This window comes from Oryzias melastigma, linkage group LG16, assembly GCF_002922805.2.
Source record: "Oryzias melastigma strain HK-1 linkage group LG16, ASM292280v2, whole genome shotgun sequence".
NCBI classification, from domain to species: domain Eukaryota; kingdom Metazoa; phylum Chordata; class Actinopteri; order Beloniformes; family Adrianichthyidae; genus Oryzias; species Oryzias melastigma.
This window is the reverse complement of record NC_050527.1, coordinates 3,622,066-3,636,011: the sequence shown is the minus strand read 5'-3', so window position 1 is coordinate 3,636,011 and position 13,946 is coordinate 3,622,066. Positions and strand designations below refer to the sequence as shown.

The 13,946-nt window shown below is 38.8% G+C and overlaps 1 protein-coding gene across 1 annotated transcript; it reads left to right on the top strand.

Annotated features, from left to right (window-relative positions):
* The first annotated feature begins 1,252 nt into the window (after positions 1-1,252).
* Positions 1,253-13,940, top strand: LOC112144099 (glycoprotein endo-alpha-1,2-mannosidase-like protein). Its single transcript, XM_024268418.2, has 4 exons — positions 1,253-2,707; positions 4,857-4,966; positions 10,662-10,738; positions 12,822-13,940. The coding sequence occupies exons 1-4, from the start codon at positions 2,200-2,202 to the stop codon at positions 13,456-13,458; spliced, it is 1,332 nt and encodes a 443-aa protein (XP_024124186.1). The 5' UTR covers positions 1,253-2,199; the 3' UTR covers positions 13,459-13,940.
* Positions 13,941-13,946: the final 6 nt, after the last annotated feature.

Sequence of the window (13,946 nt, the reverse complement as noted above, 5' to 3'; positions counted from 1 at the left end):
GCATGACGATAATGGCAAACACATCGCCCGGGCAACAAAGGAGTGGATATGTAAAAAGTAGTGCCGTAAATCGATTGAAAAAAATAACTAATTGAATGCAAACCTGGGGGAAAATTAATTGCAATTAATCACAATTGGCAGTATTTTCTGACCACTTATTATTAATGAATAATCACAATATGAAATCACACACAAATTTGTACACTTAGAACATTAATTAAGGCTGTCAATTGATTTAAGAAATATAAGATTAATCACACTTTTGTGTTGTGATTAATCAATATTAATCACAACGTTTTACTATGTACATTTTATGACAATATGCAGCTTTTGGACAAAAATACGGCATAAAAGCCTAAATCGGCGAGGCAAAGCGAAGGGATGCTGCTCCTCGAGGTGCATTTAATTTGCATTAATGAATTTTAACGTGTTAAATGTGTTTGATTAATCGCACACGTTTACACGTTAATGCTCACAGCCCTAGAAAAAAGCATTTCAAGGTTCTGGAGTGACCTCCGGGTGACAGGGGCCACATTCAAGCCGTCTGAAGTGGGCCGGACCAGTAACATAATAACCAAATTAACCAACGGTCAACGAAACTAGAAGCCTAATCATTTATTATTATTGTTATTACTATGTTTATTACTATGTTTGGTAATTGTGGAGTCACACCTGTAAATTTTTTATAGCAACTTAACAGTGGTGAGGCTGGCAGGTAACCTAACTGCATCTTATCCAGACATGGAACTCCCTTGCAAAGAAATGCTGTTTATTTCTTGTTCTCTTGTTATGCTGGTTTTTTCCCCTTTGCTCCTCTTAGTGGCAGAATTGCGCATTGCGGTCAATTCTTTAAATAACCATAACTCACCACAGGAATGGGCTAAAAATTTGCCTTTTTCCCCCCGACATCCTTATATTTTTTTCTCATCGCGACTGGGCCAGTTTAAACCATCTGGTGGGCCGGATGCGGCCCGCGGGCCACATGCTTGACACCCCTGTAATATAGAATCTGTGGAGGGACATGAAAGTCTGCATCAACAGCCCCCAAACCGCATCACAAAGTGCTGAAGTGAATTTTTGTTATTGACCAAATACATGTTTTCTGCTGCATTTTATTAATAATTTCAAATAAAATAAAAACAATTGAATTACTTTTTTTCATTCAGTTGAAGTGTATATGATGAACTTTAATGACCTGTTTTTTTAAGTGTGCCATTTTGCATAATCAGTGACTGTCAAATACATGTTTTCCTTTATGTTCTCATGCATAATGGGTGGGAATGATGGAGCTTTGAAAAAAATAAAGATCCAAAAGTCACTTAATTGCAACCAAATAATGTTTTGCTCCTACCATGCAGATTTGGAACTTTAGCAAAAGTAACAACTAAAGAGAAAACTGAAATCCCTGATTTGTCAAAACTCAATCAAATGTATTTCATTGACTTGTTTTCACTTTGAATTTGTTTTTACCTGACATCTTTTTTATTTTATTTACACAATTACAACTTAAGAATACACGATTTCCGTTTGTACTTGAAGGCGTCACGGTGAAGGGATTATTTTAAAAATGGCCACCAGAGGGAGCTATTAGTCGCATCATAACGTCGAGCAAATCGGAATTTATATATATATAAAAATAACACAGAAATTTAATCTATTTTTTTAAACAATTTCATGAAAGTAGTAGAATTACTGTGGTTTTTTTTTATGATATTGCAGTTTGGATATTTGTTTTTCTTATTTTTTAAATAAAAAAGGGGTGGAGGTTCCGCCTCTTTTGCATATCAAATGAAGAAAAAAAAAAGCTGCAAAGTCAAAGTAAGAAGGCTTTAACCCCACGCGGAGCATCATTTCGGGAATATCTCCTGTGAATGAAGCTTCATCCAGAGAGTGAAACCAACCAGCATTTTAAAGTTTTTTCTTTCCTTTTATTTATTTTTTTTTTATACATCCACTACTTACTTCTTTTCCAGCGGTGAGGATCCGTGCAGGTGCGCTGCTGCTGCTGCAGTCCCCACGCTGCATTTCCATCTCCAGCAGGCTGCAGGAGAAAGTTAAAAACCCCTCCGAGGACTGCGTCAGGGCTGCAGCCTTTACGGCGGCGGGACATTTCTGGATGGCAGACGACTCCTCGGAGTTGGTTGCGCGCAGAGCTGCATCTTTCATGTCTGCAGAGCGCCCGTAACTCCCGGCAGCATCATGGCACGGCTCCGGAGGAGAGCCTGCGTGGCTCTCTTCCTCTTCACGCTCTTCATTTTCGGGACCCTCATGGCTTTGAGGACCCTGAAGCCCAGCGACGGCTTCTCGGATCTGGCTCCGGGTTTGGAACTTCTCCCGATCTTGGGGGCCAGGATGGACCGGCGCTCCGTAACTCGTGCCAGCGCCTCCCCGGATCAAGCCCGCCCGCCTGGCAGCAACACCAAAGCCATGCTGTCCAACTTCAGCCCGGAAGGGACCATCTTTTACGACGTTCACATATTTTATTACACTTGGTACGGCAGCCCGCACATGGACGGCAAGTACATCCACTGGGACCACATCCTGGTTCCACACTGGGACCCCAAAATCGCATCCAGCTACCCGAGGGGCAAACACATGCCGCCCGAGGACATCGGCTCCAGCTACTACCCCGAACTGAACCCGTACAGCTCCAGGGATCCGGACGTGCTGGAGTCCCACATGGAGCAGATCGGAGCATCAGCAGCAGGTACACTTTTAGAGCGGAAACTGTTGAGTTTTGGGGTCGATCACAGCAGATTCACGGGGATTTGGCTACTTTAAGCTCAGTTTCAGCACCACCCATCCACTGGACAGCTCCCAAACAGAACCCCCTTCAGAATAATAGGTAAACTCTCCAAACTGTATGTTTAAGCAGTTTCACCCTCACAAACGCATCCTAAAATAGTCATAAATTATAAATATATGTCCTTTTAAAGCTCTCTTTGTTTTGTTTAAGAGAATCAAGGTGCCTGGTGGTGTCAAGTATCAGACCAGACGTCAGGCCCTTCCATATGATAGGCTCTGATGTTTCAGTCCTGCGGCTCAGTGAGTTATTGTACACCATCCGGAATGATGAGCAGACCATCCAATCCTCTGAAACCTCATCGCTCTAACAGATGGATCACGGGAGTGCTGCTTTAGTTAAAAACAATCCATTTAATTAGATGCGCCAGGCAGCCAAACTCTCAACTTTCCACTTGACTTAATGATTGACTTCCTGCTGTCCTTAATCCTGGGTATAAAATGGATAGCAGTGGCCATATCCCCTAATACATGCTGATACAGTCGGGTGGTGTTGTGCACTAACGGCCCCAACAGCAAGCGAGCGAGCAGACAAGAGTTTAATGAATTAGCTCTGAGTGCAAATCTGATGTGCCAATTCCCGGCTGCATGATGCCAGGCTCCGCGGAGGCTAACGGGGAGCGATTTTTCAGCCAGAAAGAGGCAACCAGCCACTGCAATTTATGAGTTGTCACACGCGCTAGAGATTTATTTGGAGAGATGATCTCACAGGGCTTATGGGAAATAGCAGATTCATGAAATTTATGATGAAGATCCTTTTTTTTGGATCAAGTTAGGGACAGAATTCAGTGAATACAAGAAAAGTAAATGGCAACTAGAAAAGTCACATTACCAGTGATAATGCTAGTGTGATTGTGAAAGAATTTATATTAATTGATGAAGGGATTTACTGAAAATGCAAAAGCTATTTATAAAATGTAAAATTTGCTAAAAGACTGGAAATTTTACAAAAGAACTATGAAATAGTGCTAAAGTTGACCTATATTTCTAAAAAAATATGTAGTAAAATTGCTTAAAAATTCCTAATACATGCCAATTTAGCAAAAAATATTTAGTGTGTTGCTTAAATATGAGCTAAACTCCAAATTAGCCCAAAAAATCCTTAGTAGATGCCAAACCAGCCAAAAGGTTAGCTTGTTTCTAAAATATTAGCTAAACTCCAAAATAGCCTAAAATTCCTCAGTAAGCTAAACTAGTCAAAAACATTAGCCTGTTGTTAAAATATAAGCTAAACTCTAAATCGGCCTTAAAAAAAACCCTCAGTAGATGCTAAATTAGCCAAAAAAGCTAGCTCGTTGGTTATAATACTAGCTAAACTCCAAAATAGCTTACAATTCCTCAGTAAACTAAATTAGTCAAAAACATTAGCATGTTGCTAAAATAGAAGCTAAACTTAAAATTAGCCCCAAAAAAACTCCATAGATAACAAATTAATCAAAAACCTTAGCATGTTGCTAAAATATCTGCTAAATTCTAAATTAGCCTAAACCCCCCAGTAGATAACAAATTATTTAAAAATGTTAGCATGTTGCTAAAATATTAGCCAAATTCTAAATTAGCTTAAAACCCCCCAGTAGATAACAAATATGTCATAAAACATTAGCAGTTTGCTAAAATAATTAGCCTAGAAGCCCCAGTAGATAACAAATTATTTAAAAATGTTAGCAGGTTGCTAAAATACTTGGTAAACTCCAAAGTTTTTAATAATTACCATAAAAAATTCAAAACATAGCCCATAAATATATAAATATAAAGGCTTGTTGGTAATATACTTAAAATCTTTACATTTTAAGACTTTTTCTTTCATTTCCAATGGGGCATATTTTGCTAAATATATCAAATATCAAAATTACAAGCAGTAATGTTCTTAAAAAAGCGTTTTGATACCAAGATTGCTGAAATTGCTGAAAAATGCACGGAAAGCAGCAAGAGAATCACTATAGTGTGCAGTGTTTACTAAGCATTCACACAATAAGTCAAAATTTTAAGCATAAATCAATTTTTTTTTTTTTTTGCAAAAAGCAACCCCCAGAATTTTGTGTGTTTTTTTCTAGGTGTTCTGGTCCTGGCCTGGTACCCTCCTGGGCTCGGTGATGAAAACGGGGAACCCACAGAGGACATGGTACCTGCGGTACTGGATGCTGCTTATAGACACAACCTCAAGGTACAAGCAACAGCACATTTTGTGAGAGAAATCTGAAATCTAGTGGTGGTGGGGGAGAGGAACTCGAAGGTGAGCAATGAATCACATCTGCTTTCAGATGAGCTATATTTGTACTGCTTACATCCAGCTTCTTGTTGCAAGGTTTCTGATTTGAGCCACTTCGAAGAGCTAGTAATAGGGATTAATTCATCTTGGTAAAGAAAACAACCAGTTAAAAAACACCTTGCATGTTTAATAACGGTAAAATATGAGTAAAGGTAAGCTGGATGGTCTTTGCCAGATGGTTCCTAACTCATACTTTCTATTTTTTTGCTCAAAATTTATCATGAGTTTATGAGTTAATCTCCCTGCACCGCTCCATTCTGATACATCCACCTGCAGACAAATCGATCCTCGTACTTCCTTGTTTTCCTCGTCTGAGTTAACATCAGGCTCAAAACTGTACAGCTGGGTAGCTCTGATATTGTTCGCCATTTTTGTTGCATCAATAATGTTATGTTGAGAGAATAAGGGACCAGAAAGCTCTCAGTTATGGGCAAGGGGAAGGGGGGTTGGCGTTGCCCACAACTCGGAGGTTAATTTCTAAATAACTCTGCAGAATCTGTAATTTAAAAACATTTTTTTGTAAAAACTATATAATCTTAATTAAAAGACACTTTGAAAATAGATTTTAAAGATAGACTTTAAAGTTATATTAAAAACAAAGATTGAATCCTAATAACATTCAAGATTCATGGTAAGAAAGCTGTAATTGGACGTGGAAGAATGAATTTTATTCTATTTCATCAGCAGATAAGAGGGTTTAGTGACATTTTCCCACTTATTTTCTGACATATGTGCAACTATCAAAAAGTATTTTCTTTAAAAATACCCATGATGCATTGCCATGTGCCAGTTTGAAATTATAAATGCAGATTTGTGCAGATGTGAGGCCAAGACAAGAAGTTTACCCATGAAAGTGTATTTGACCTAAACGACCTCCTCTGTATTAGACTAAACACTCTCAGTATCTGTTATGTAAGAAGTCGCTAAAGTTAATAAGAAGGTTAATCTCAAAGCACTTTTGGAACCAAAGTCATTATCATTCCTGTGCTTGTTTTCTACTGTGAAGAAAAGGTCAGCTTTTTTGTTGTTGTTTTTTTCCACCCCAGAGGCTATAAGACACTTGTCCTTAGTATAAACAAGCCGCAGGTTTCTCCAGTCCCGACTGTCAGATAAGATATCACTTTCGCTTCTTCTGTTTTCTGGCTGGAGGCTGAGAAATCAAATACATCTGCAACGGCGAGACAAGAACGCCAGGATGAGACACGCAACACTGAGCGGATGGAGTTACATCCACCGAGCTGAGAAAGCTCTGGAAAGACTTTCGTGTCATTTTATTTGAATGTTTCGGAGCATATACACTGTAAAAATTGAAACGTTGGTTTAATTAGCAAAAGTTCTGTAATTTATTACGATGCCACAGCTGTTAAAGAGTTAATTGATCCAATGTTTGACTTTTTACAGTGTATAAAAAGGATGTTTAAGGACAGATTTTGCCTCTCACTGTCAAGCATCTTACTCAATTTTCCCAGTTTATTTCATTTGCACATATCTATTATTAATCTTTTCACTAAAATCCTCATAAGGTGTAGCTCAGGGGTGTCAAACATATGGCCCGTGGTCTGTATGCGACCTGCCAGATAGTTTAATCCGGCACAGTCACGAAGAGAAAAAAACATAAGGATGCTGAAAAAAAAACAAGTTTCCAGCCTATTCCTGTGGCGAGTTATGGTTCTTTAAAGAAATGACAGCAATGCACAATCCTGCCACTAGGGGAAGCAAAAGGAAAGTAGCCAAATCAGGAAACGATTTTTTTTTGACATTTTATTGTATTTTTCACACTTGGATCACATTGTGAAATGTGCTGCTATACAGGATTTCAATCCTGATATCGACGGCCTAATGAAGGTCAAACCATGAAGTTTTTGGAGAGAAAGGGAGCTTAACTCCAAATTCTTATGCTCACAAATGTTTTCAAGTTTAATTACATTTTTCATTGATTTGCACATTTATATTTTAGGCAGGGTGTTTGCTTTTTATCCCCTAGCCCCCTCTTGAGTTTACTATCGGGAGTGTCTCAATGTCAGATGTAAAATATTCAGTATAAAATTGAGTAAAACTCTTTTTTTAAGAAGTGAAATGCATTTTATTTGAAATTCATTGGCCTCTGTGAATTAATGTGTAATAATGAGTAATTAGACTACTAGGTTGGTTGAGGCCTTGTTTCCAACTGGAAAAAAAAACAAAGCAAAAACTAGAAAAGTTGCATTACCTGCAATAATGGTAGTTTGAATGCTTTTGCTGAAAGTAGTCAATGAAAATGCTGAAACTTTTTGCTGAAAATTGTGACACAATTTGCTTAAACTGCTGAAGGGATTTGCTGAAAAAGCACATGGTATTAGCAAAAGTTGCTGAAAGACTGTAAATTTAGTTAAAGAACTATGAAAGATCGCTGAAGTTCACATATATTCATGAAAATTCTGTAGTAGAATTGCTTAAAAATCTCTAATACATGCCAATTTTGGAAAAATGTTTAGTGTGTTGCCTAAATAAAAGCTACATTTAAAATTAGCCCAAAAAACACAAGTAGATGCCAAATTAGCCAAAAAAATTAGCTTGTTGCCTAAATACTAGCTAAACTCCAAAATAGCGTAAAATTTCATAGTAAATTAAATTCGCCAAAAACTGTAGCCTGTTGCTAAACTAGAAACTAAACTCTTAATTAGTCCATCAAAACCTTAGTAGATAACAAATTAGCCAAAAATGTGAGCATGTTGCTATATTAGCTAAACTCCAAATTAGCATAGAAAACCTCAGTGGATCCCAAATTAGAAAAAAAGGTAGCACATTGCTTAAATACTAGCTAAAACGTTAGCCTGTTGCTAAAATAGAAGCTAAACTTTAAATTAGTCTATAAAAACCTCAGTAGATAACAAATTATACAAAAATGTTAGCATGTTGCTAAAATATTAAGTAAACTCCAATTTTTTTTTTGAAAATTAAAAGATGAAAACATAACCCACAAACATATTTAAAGCATTGTTGCTAATCTACTTAAGATTTTGACATTTGAAGACTTTCTCATTCATTTTCTATGGGGTATATTTTGCTTAATATTTCAAAAACTATAAAGTTTACGAATGCCAAAAATACAAGCAGTGATAATCTGAACAAGCTGAATGTTTAGCTGAAATCACTGAAACTGTGATTGAGTTTTTACGTGCTGAAAAACATACGGAAAGGAGGAGGAGAATCACTGTAGTGTGAATGCTTACTAAGCAATTAGAAAACATATTCCTAAATATGAGCCACGTTTTTTTTAGCATTTTTCACCTTTATTGAAGCCACTAAAATATTTAGTTTTTAGAAAATGATTGTGCAGATTTCTTTTTTCCTGGTTTTTGAAGCTAAAAACAAATGTAAAAATGAAAGAAAAGCAAAAGTAAAAATGAAGACAATCCAGAATTTTGTGAGATTTTTGCTCTTTTCCGTAGTTTGATAAAAAGTCAACATGTTTGTGCCCTTTTGAGCTTGCTGGAAACCTTTTTTCTTGGTTGCTTCTGCAGTGCAGCCTGAAAAACTTGAAAGCTTCCATCACCGCATCGCTCCCACACCACATCTAAAAACGTCCTCACCCCTTTTTCACAAAAGAAAAGCCACGTACTTTTTCATTACATAAGGTAAGGAGCGTTTCAGCAGCTCCCACACACAGCTTGAGCGGCAGAGTTAAAGAACTCATCACATGGATCCTCCACAGCCTGACCTCAGCTCCAAACTGGAGTTGAAATGGCCTTTCCGCCAAAGGGAGCGTGGGGGCGGTTTGTGGGGACAGGGTGGAAGGCTGCATGCGCAGGGATAGAAAGCAGAGGGGAAATGAGCACCACGGGTCCCATGACTCAGTTTGCCCCTCTGAACAATCTGCACCCTGAGGGGCTGCAAAAGTTCTGTTGTGTAAGTAGGTCATGTCAAGTACACAGAGGAATGCAGCCCATGGGTGCCCTACGAGAGCATCAGCCACACTCCCCGATAGAAGATGAAACAAACCTCTGCTGTGTTTGTCCGCAGAAATCTCTCCAACTTTGCAGGAATTGATCGGATTATGACAAAAGGTTTTTATTTGGCTTCCCTTCTGCATGACATGGCACTTAATTCCCCTCTGCTCAGCATAAATCATGCTGCAGTTGTTCAAGGCTCCTGATGTGAGTGCTTATGAGCTATTAAAGTAGCTAATAAGAGATCAAATCAGTTTAGCGTTTCCTCTGTGGGTGATAATGAAGACGTGTAAAAACTCGGCTCCTCAAATACGGGATGATTTACTCACACAGCCAAAATATTAATGGGTTTCAGTCGACAGCCGTCATAAAAAGCGCATCGTTAGCCTCTTTGGTGAGCATGAAAGCTCTTATTTATCCATTTAATCTATTTTCAAAGTTTGAATTTTAACTAATATTATGCAGTTTTTAGCCAAAATCCAAAAATCTGTCATTTTTTTAGGACATAGTTTCTGCAGAGCGGCAGGAGTTCATTAGAAATTCACCTCTGAGTTTTGGTGGAGCAACCCTTACTTTCCTGAGAGCTCTCTGTTTACACTCTCCCACTACTTTACTCACAACCCCAACCGAACATCAGTGGTGCAGCAAAAATGGCGAGCAATATCGGAGCTTTCCAGTCGTACAGTTTTGAGCTCAGACGAGGAAAACAAGGACGAACAAGGATTTTCTGCAAGGTTTCCATGAGCTGAACGCTTTCAGACATCTTGTCTCCTACAACTTTTAGATTTTAACATTTTTCAAGTGAAAAAAAATGTAAAAACAGTTTGTAAATGTGGCTTAAAAGTCCAAAAACAAAACATATTTAAAACAAAATCAACAAAACGACATAAGAAGTGTATTTTCTACATCAAAAATACGATTTTTTTCTAACGAAATGTTTTCGTCTGCTCCTGATTCACAATTTGAACACAAAAAACCCACATAAATGCAATTATAGTCTTAATTTTCTTTCTATATGTGGTCCAAAATCTGAAAAATTGCCACGTTTAAATCACCAAAACTAAATTTTCATTGAACTTTTGGCAAAAACCACCTCAGACCTTTAGTGCTCCAACAATCAATATTTCATTTTGACAAGGGAATTTGTAAATCCATTTAGTTAAAGTCCAAAAAAGATTTTTTCATCCTTTTATTGTCCATTCCTTAAAATAAAAAACTGTAGGTTTTCTTTGTTCATGAATAATTCAGAGTCCCTCAAATTTCTGGCTGCACGATGAAATATTCAACTTAAACATCTTTTGTGTACATGTCACTCCAGGTTTCTTCTACCTTATGTTATGTTTTTTTTTCTCAGTGAATAATAAAGTTAATGTCAGAAAAGCCAGAGGAGAAAAAAAGTGTCAGTGGAGGCTTGTGACCATAATCAGTAATCGCTTCCAAATAGCAGTTTTTTTGTTTTCTTCATGCTTTGCTCAAGGGCAACCCCACATATGAGAAAAATAAATCAGTGAGACAACTTAATCAACAGAAGGAAGGCTTGAAAGCATCATAAAATATATTTTAGTATTTGTTTTATTCATGATCAAACTTTCACTTTCACGCTTCAAGCCTAAACTGTTTTTTGATCATGTGAAACCCGATGACTGTTCTCTTCATTTTAGGTTGCGTTTCATATTCAGCCGTACAAAGGCAGAAACGACCAGACGGTACACGACAACATCAAGTACATCATCGACAGGTAAGACTCTCGTCTTCATCGCTGCACAACAACTCGGAGGCAAATCCATTAAAAAACTGCATGGAAGAAAAAAAAAGTGCGGTTACACTGAAATACTTTTAGGTTGAATTTTTGATTATAGAAGTCATGATTTATAAATGACGTAAAAAGCAGTTTTATTTTACTTTTAGAAACAAGGATGGTCTGAAAGGAAACACCTGGGAGGAACAGAGAAAAATCCTGAAACAGAATCTTCGTTTGGTAGCAGATGAGGTGCAATTTTTATCCGTTTGTTTTTTTATTTAACCCCGAAGAGGTTAAACAGCGTTTCCAGGAAATACCACGACTCACCCAGATCTGGATTTAGAGCCACTTAAATTCTGCTAAATGTTTCAGCCAGGAGGAGTCTCCACCCTGGGACTGGGAGGATGATTCCTGAAAGCAGGAGCTATACGTCCGCCTGCTGGACGCCCAGCAATCAGGGCTAGATCGGCTACAAGAGGAGCTGCGTGCTCCTTTAATAGTAAATGTGAGCGGGTCAAACATTTTGGAGAACCAGTTCAACTCCCTCAGGTGTTTGATAATTCACAAGTCTGTGTGGACACTTTTTCAGGGGTGTCCAAATCCAGGCCTCGAGGGCCGGCCTCCTGCTGGTTTTTTCTAGAAATCCTGCCTTATCTGCTGCTGATTACCTGAATCAGGCGATTATGGCCAATAAGGAGCTTCTATGTCAGATTGGTTTGAAAACATGCAGGACACCGGGCCTCGAGGCCTGGATTTGGACACGTTTGCTTTAGATAAAACCGGGATACGTGGATTCAAATATGCAATATGGGGTTAGACGTAGTGACAGCGAAGTCTCTGGCCTGATTTGGAGCGAATGCATTTCCTATGGAGGACCTCAACACTTGCTATGTCCAGTTCTTATAAACGGTCTATGAGCCACACTCATGCCAATAGCACCCGAACTGTTTCTACCGTACGATGGGATTTTGCAAATTTGTTGTGTTTCCTACATATTTAATTTTTGTCTGAAAGAACTTTCACGCCGCATGACATCAACACTGAAGTCGGGCCGATTGATCTGCAAGGTCGTCTATGTTTGCGTGCTCTTCAAAAAATCGCCCCGTGTTTAGTTCTGCTTGTTATTTTTACTTTAAATTGTATTAGTTTTTTGATTTTCAATTATTTAAAATTCATAAAACTCTTCAGAATCATTTATGGATTGTAATCGATGCATCTAATGATCCATTTTTCCTCCCACTCTTTGCGGTTAGAACGCCAGTGTGGCGACCTCGGTTCAAATCCCAGGAGGGACGTTTCTGTGTGGAGTTTGCATGTTCTTCTCATGCATGTGTGAGCTTTCTCCGGTTTCCTCCCACAGTCCAAAAACATGCTTCAGAGGTTAATTAGTGTCTCTAAATCAATACATGTGTACAAGTGAGTGTGTGGCGCTGCAACAGACTGGTTCCAGTTGGCACCGTGAATCCAAAAGAATGGAAGAAAGATGAATGTTTGAATGCTTCAGTGTAATTTTTATGGAAAAATGTGGATTTTAGCACACTTTAGACTGTTTTAACAGATTTAATTCACATTGATTTACTATTTTTTCCAAATCAAAAAATTAACATTAACTTTGAAAAAAAAAGTTTAAAGATAGATTATTTGAATGTTTCCTTATTTAATTTTGATAAGTTAAGAAAAATCTATCTGGTGAGCACCAGGTAGTATCTATTGCTTTTACTCGATGTCACTTTAGGGGATCCACACTTTGAAAATATAAAAAATATTTTTTTTCTAAAAATCAAAGCAATTTTCTTTTCTGAAGCCTGAATTTATTTTGAACTTCAAATATAGGTACTATCTGGTGATTTAGTAACCAGAAAAAAATATTAACTTTAATTTTTAGAGAAATTTTTTTAATTTACTTTTTTTTTACTTCGATGTCCATAAATTTTCAATTAAGCCCTTTTTGCAAAAAATATGTTACATTTGAAGAATCTGTAAGAAATATTTTCTTACAGCTAATACTCCCCTGATCTTCCTTCTAGCAGATGCATCTTCTTGCCTTTATTTACTTTACTTTCTTGCTTTTTCGTTAAAGGTATGGTGACCACGGAGCCATGTACAGATTGACTACCAGCACAGGGAAGAGTCTTCCTCTCTTCTACATCTATGACTCCTACCTCACTCCATCAGAGGCCTGGTCTGAACTCCTGAGTCCCACCGGCTCCCACAGCATCCGTGGCTCCGCCTACGACTCTGTCCTCATAGCTCTGATCGTGGAGGAGCGTCACAAACACGACATCCTGGCAGGAGGTTTCGACGGCATGTACACCTACTTTGCCTCCAACGGCTTCTCCTTTGGCTCCTCTCACCAGAACTGGAAGGCCATCAAGGCCTTCTGCGACGGGAACAACCTCCTCTTCATCCCGAGCGTCGGGCCCGGGTACATTGACACGAGCATCCGGCCGTGGAACAACCACAACACTCGCAACAGGGTGAACGGTCGCTACTACGAGACGGCCCTGCAGGCGGCGCTCAACGCGCGGCCGGAGATCGTCACCATAACGTCCTTCAACGAATGGCACGAAGGGACGCAGATAGAGAGGGCGGTGCCCAAAAAGACAGTGACCCGCGTGTACTTGGACTATCAGCCCCACGGACCCGATCACTACCTGGAGCTGACCCGCCGCTGGGCCGAGCAGTTCAACAAGGAGAAGCAGCAGTGGCTCATTTGAACTTTCGGCGAGCTCTGGATGAAACCGAGAGAGTAGAAGAAGAATATAAGAGGATGTTAAGCTTTTGGGGAAAATCAATCACTAAACAGAAAGGCCACAAATCCCTGGAAAAATATGGGCTTATTGATGGACAATATAAAACTGACCAAAAATATTCCCTCCCAAAATGAGGTCATGGTGAGGTGGTCAAAATTCACCTTTATTTTCATTTAATTATTTGTTTTAAAGACCCACTCCGATCATCTTTTTAAATATTTTTTAGTGGAATTTAAATTATGATTATGCACTTTCTAGCCACAACCTGTTGTTTCCTAGGACAAAGTTTCTGCAGAGCGGCACTAGTCCGTTAGAAATTTGGTTCTGGGTTGAGTGTTGGCGTGAAGCACCCCCTCCCCCATTCCCCTTCCCCTTGCTGAGAGCTCTCTGTTTTCACGCTCTCCTGCTAGCTTAAAGCACCACAAACCTCCAATGTAGCACTAGCACAGCTA